Below are 6,212 nucleotides of genomic sequence, written 5' to 3' on the forward strand. Positions count from 1 at the left end.
AATCAGCTCTGTGTGACTGTACAGTAAAAATTATCCATAAATTGATCTCTCTGTTATGAATAAAAAAAATCCTGCTCAGCACACTCAGTTACAGTTAAAAAAATCAACACAATGTACTATATTCATTATGGACATATTTGGAGGGATTTAGAAGTATTCAAGTGGACCATATATATGTCCACCAAAAGAGAACAAGGAGGAAGAGAAAAAAGAGAGATGCTGCCAATAACTGCAAGCTCAGTGGGGACTGGAATCCTCTCTCTATAGCCAGCTTTCTAAATTTATAAGACAAACATGTATTTGAGTGTTCAGGCCTTGCATCGTAGGGCCATAAAGCTGCACATTACCCTTGTACTGACCACATGGCCAGTGTGACAAAGAACTACACCCAATGACAATGGGAAATAAATCCTATGAAAGTGGATGTGGGACAAATGCTAGAACAGAGCTGGTAAGTGAGTTATAGCTGACCTAGTAGCATAAGGAGACTATAAACTGGGTGTAATACTTTTTCTACTCTAGGGTCACATGTTCAGCAACAGAGGTAACCTATAGTTGAAGGTTGGAAAAGTGACTTCTCTAGCCATTAAGCTCCTCCTTGAATTATTTCTTCTAATTCAAATGTGAATAATATACATTAAAGAACTAATTAGAAGGGAATTTCTGGGTGTTTTGAAAACACTTTTATACAAGTTAGGGCATAATCATGATCAAGTGGTTGAATACATTCAAAAAAGTTTATTTTTTTTCCTATCTGAATACCTTGAAGCAAGCGTAAATTGCTTGGATGAGACAGAAGGAAAAATAAGGTATTTTTACATTTTTTCTATGAAAATGATGCTCATCTTTTGGTTATCTATCTTGATGGGGAGGAGCAGCAGTGTGGAACATCCAGGATGCCTGATGATCATAAAGTCACGATGCTTGTGAATAATTTAGATGCTATCTATTTGAGTAGCTTCACCTTCTCGGTAATATTTTGCTTCAGTGCACGTTATGATGAGTTTGCATTCTCTGTGTACACGCCATCTACGTGATAAGGGAACATATCCAGGAAGATATAGTATGGTTAGCAGTAGCCTACCAATGGGTAATACACAGAGCAGACAACCTGTGTCCTTAAGACACAGTTGGCATTAAATATATATGAATCTGCTGATGTGACTGCAGGCTAGGCAAGAATGTTATTTTTGTTACTATCAGGTACAGTTATATTCTTTTAACTACATTTAAGAGAACTCAAAAAAACTTACCTCTGCAAGTATATTGCAAAATTTTGCATTTATTGCTCAAACAGAACCAAAACTATCTAAGGAAAAGTACCAGGCTACTAGACAAAGTAATGCTCAAAATTCTCCAAGCCAGGTTTCAAAAGTACATGAACTGTGAAATTCCAGATGTTCAAGCTTGATTTAGAAAATCCAGAGGAATCAGAGATCAAATTGCCAAACATCTATTGAATCATCAAAAAAGCAAGAGAATTCCAGAAAAACATATAGGTCTGCTTTTTTTGACTTAGAAAAAGTCTTTGACTGTGTGGATCATAGCAAACTGTGGAAAATTCTTAAAGAGAAGGGAATACCAGATGACCCCACCTGTCTCCTGAAAAATTTGTATGCAGGTCAAGAAGCAGCAGTTAGAACCGGACATGGAACAACGGACAAGGTTCCAAATCAGCAAAGGATTACATCAAGGCTGTATATTGTCACCCTGCTTATTTAACTTATATGCAGAGTACATCATGAGAAATGTTGGGCTGGAGGAAGTACAAGCTAGAATCAAGATTCCTGTGAGAAATATCAATAACCTAAGGAATGCAGATGACACCACCCTTACGGCAGAAAGTGAAGAACTAAAGAGCTCTTGATGAAAATGCAAGAGGAGAGTGAAAAAATTGGCTTAAAGTTCGACATTCAGAAAACTAAGGTCATGGCATCCAGTCCCATCATTTCATGGCAAATAGATGCAGAGACAATGGAAACAGTGAGAGATTTTATTTGGGGGGTCTCCAAAATTACTGCAGATGGTGACTGCAGCCATGAAATTAAAAGCCCCTTGCTCCTTGGAAGGAAAGTTATGACCAACTTGCTGCTGCTGCTAAGTCACTTCAGTTGTGTCTAACTCTGTGCGACCCCACAGACTGCAGCCCACCAGGCTCCCCCGTCCCTGGGATTCTCCAGGCAAGAACACTGGAGTGGGATGCCATTTCCTTCTCCACTGTATGAAAGTGAAAAGTCAAAGTGAAGTTGCTCAGTCATGTCGGACCCTCAGCGACCCCATGGACTGTAGCCTTCCAGGCTCCTCCATCCATGGGATTTTCCAGGCAAGAGTACTGGAGTGGGCTGCCATTGCCTTCTCCGATGACCAACCTAGACAGCATATTAAAAGGCAGAGATATTACTTTGCCAACAAAAGTCAGTCTAGTCAAAGCTATTGTTTTTCTAGTGGTCATAGGACTTCCCTGTAGCTGAAATGGTAAAAGAACCTGCCTGTAATGCAGGATACCAGGGTTCGATCCCTGGGTTGGGAAGTTCCCCTGGGGAAGGAAATGGCAATCCACTCCAGTATTCTTGCCTGGATAATTCCATGGATAGAGAAACCTGTTGGGTTACAGTCCATGGGGTCGCAAAGAGTCATATACAACTGAGCGATTAACACACACACACACGTATGGATGTGAGAATTGGGATTATAAAGAAAGTTAAGCACGAAAGAATCGATGCTTTTGAATTGTGGTGTTGGAGAAGACTCTTGAGGGTCCCTTGGACTGCAAGGAGATCCAACAAGTCCATCCTAAAGGAAATCAGTCCTGAATATTCACTGGAAGGACTGATGCTGAAGCTGAAACTCCAATACTTTGCCCACTGATGCAAAGAACTGACTCATTGGAAAAGACCCTGATGCTGGGAAAGATTGAAGGCAGGAGGAGAAGGGGACAACAAAGGATGAGATGGTTGGATGGCATCTCTTACTCGATAGACATGAGTTTGAGCAAGCTCCAGGAGTTGGTGATGAACAGGGAAGCCTGGCATGCTGCAGTCCATGGGGTTGCAAACAGTCTGGCAGAACGGAGCAATGGATATCTAAATGACATCAGGGGGAACCGTGAGGGGCTGAGCCGCACCTCAAGCAGCCGCCAGAGCAGCACAGACAGCAAACTCAAATCCCTGGAGCCTCGGCCTTGGAGCAGCACAGACTCCGATGGCTCTGTCCGGAGCATGCGGCCCCCTGTCACCAAAGCCAGCAGCTTCAGTGGAATCTCCATCCTCACCCGGGGTGACAGCATCGGGAGCAGCAAAGGTGGCAGTGCAGGAAGGATTTCCAGGCCAGGTATGGCGCTAGGTGCCCCAGAAGTGTGCAACCAGGTCACCTCATCCCAGTCTGTCCGGGGCCTTCTCCCTTGTACTGCCCAACAACAGCAGCAGCAGCAACAGCAACTTCCTGCTCTCCCACCCACGCCTCAACAACAGCCACCTTTGAATAATCACATGATTTCACAGGCAGATGATCTCAGCAACCCCTTTGGACAAATGAGCCTTAGTCGCCAAGGTTCTACTGAAGCAGCTGACCCATCCTCAGCTCTGTTCCAGCCCCCACTTATCTCCCAGCACCCTCAGCAGACTAGCTTCATCATGGCTTCTACAGGGCAGCCCCTCCCTACTTCCAACTATTCCACCTCTAGCCATGCACCACCTACTCAGCAAGTCCTGCCACCCCAGGGCTACATGCAGCCCCTCAACAGACCCAGGTGTCTTACTGTTCCCCTGGACAGTACCCCAACTCCAACCAGCAATACCGACCTCTGTCTCACCCGGTGGCATACAGCCCCCAGCGTGGTCAGCAGCTGCCTCAGCCATCCCAGCAGCCTGGTTTACAGCCCATGATGCCTAACCAGCAGCAAGCGGCTTACCAAGGCATGATTGGGGTCCAGCAGCCACAGAACCAGGGCCTGCTCAGCAACCAGAGGAGCGGCATTGGGGGCCAGATGCAAGGCCTGGTGGTTCAGTACACTCCACTGCCTTCTTACCAAGTCCCAGTGGGTAATGACTCACAAAATATGGTCCAGCCACCTTTCCAGCAACCCATGCTGGTCCCTGCAAGCCAATCTGTGCAGGGGGCCCTCCCAGCAGGGGGTGTTCCAGTGTATTACAGCATGATCCCACCAGCTCAGCAGAACGGTACAAGCCCTTCTGTGGGGTTTCTGCAGCCTCCTGGCTCTGAGCAGTACCAGATGCCTCAGTCTCCCTCCCCCTGCAGTCCACCACAGATGCCACAGCAGTACTCAGGAGCGTCACCTTCTGGACCAGGTGTGGTGGTCATGCAGCTGAATGTCCCTAATGGACCCCAGCCTCCCCAGAACCCATCCATGGTCCAGTGGAGTCACTGTAAATATTACAGCATGGACCAGCGGGGTCAGAAACCTGGAGACCTGTACAGTCCTGAGAGCAGCCCCCAGGCCAACACACAGATGAGCAGCAGCCCTGTCACATCTCCTACTCAGTCTCCAGCACCCTCTCCTGTCACCAGCCTCAGCAACGTCTGCACAGGACTTAGTCCCCTTCCTGTCCTCACACAGTTCCCCCGGCCTGGAGGTCCTGCACAGGGTGATGGTCGCTATTCCCTCTTGGGCCAGCCGTTACAGTACAATCTGTCCATCTGCCCTCCCCTGCTCCAAGGCCAGTCAGCTTACTCGGTGCACCAGGGACAGAGCAGATTGAAGCATGGAAATCGGAGCAAGAGACAAGCACTCAAATCTGCCTCCACTGACTTGGGGACAACAGACGTTGTTCTGGGACGGGTACTGGAGGTGACAGATCTCCCGGAGGGCATCACCCGTACCGAGGCAGACAAACCCTTCACTCAGCTTGCTATGTCCGGCGCCAAGATCCAGTGGCTCAAGGATGCTCAGGGTCTGCCTGGTGGGGGTGGGGGGGACAACGGTGGGACTGCTGAGAATGGCCGCCACTCGGACCTCGCTGCCTTGTACACCATTGTGGCTGTGTTCCCCAGCCCCCTGGCTGCTCAGAATGCCTCCCCTCGCCTCAACAACTCTGTGAGTCGCTTCAAACTTCGAGTGGCCAAAAAGAACTATGACCTGAGGATCCTGGAGGAGCCAGCTCCCAATAAATGGAGAAGAGAAGGCACCAGCATGGCAGGGGTCGGGGCAGGGTGGAGGGGGTCAAGAGGTCCTGTCAGACCACAGACAGAGGCAGAAAGTAAGATAAGGTCTACAGACAGACACGAAACTGGAGCCTAAGACAGTGGGATGAAGATGGAAACAGACAAACACTCACACTGGCACTGGACTTTCTCACTCCCCTGCCAAGGCTCCCTCCGGTTCCCTGGTTGGCCAATGTCCCCTTCCCTCTCTTTCCCATCCTCTTCTATCATTTTTTATCTCTTCTCTCACCATGAAATTAATTCATATTTTTTGGTCAGGTAGAATTGGGAGGGTCCCACACTCCCCTGTTCTCCTATTTTCTTACTATCCCAAGCTCCCTTTTCTTTTTTGGTCTTTATGAATATATTTATATGGACAGAATTAAGAAAAACAAAATTGATTTCCCCTTTCTCTCACCCTATCTTGTCTCTCCAAACCCCACAGAGTTAAAATTTGGACCTCCTTCCACCCGCCCCCACCCCCAGAACACTTGTATATTGTTTGTTTGAGGTTTGTGCCGCAGTAACAGACACAGTATTTAATTGCACATACAGATGTTTGCTGGGTATATTCACTGTAAATTTTATTTAATCTTTTTTTTTGTTTGTTGGGGGGTTCTTTGGGGGGAGGTTGATTTTGTTTTAAAATATTAAAAAAATCTGAGAAAAAAAAAATAAACTGAACTAGACATGAAGAAATGACTGAATTAGGTGATCGACTCTTCTCTAAGTTTTGTTATACCTTAGGAAAAAAGAAAGCATTTTAGCTAAATTTGGTTATGACAATGCCCTGCTTTCATTTCTGAAATTAAAAATAAAGACTATTCATTTTATAAAAAATTTTAAATGTTAAACTGTTGAACAAAAATTGCAAAAATTAACAGTAACTTCATCAACAGAGAATAGGGCTATCAGTGAAGTCTTATGAAGCGATTTCCTTTTATAATAATTTCAGTCTTACTGAACATTTATGCTTTCCAATCTGTTTTCTTATATACCTTACTCTTTGAATATATTATTTTAATGTTATCATATTACTTATCAAAGTAGTT

At 45.9% G+C, this 6,212-nt stretch overlaps 1 protein-coding gene across 1 annotated transcript; it reads left to right on the forward strand.

Moving 5' to 3' along the window:
• The first annotated feature begins 3,011 nt into the window (after nt 1-3,011).
• LOC102270750 (R3H domain-containing protein 2-like) lies at nt 3,012-5,257 on the forward strand. Its single transcript, XM_070384413.1, is given in 2 exon segments — nt 3,012-3,729; nt 3,732-5,257. Coding segments are annotated over 2 exon segments (2,244 nt in total).
• Nucleotides 5,258-6,212: the final 955 nt, after the last annotated feature.

This window comes from Bos mutus, chromosome 16, assembly GCF_027580195.1.
Source record: "Bos mutus isolate GX-2022 chromosome 16, NWIPB_WYAK_1.1, whole genome shotgun sequence".
Classification (NCBI taxonomy): Eukaryota; Metazoa; Chordata; class Mammalia; order Artiodactyla; family Bovidae; genus Bos; species Bos mutus.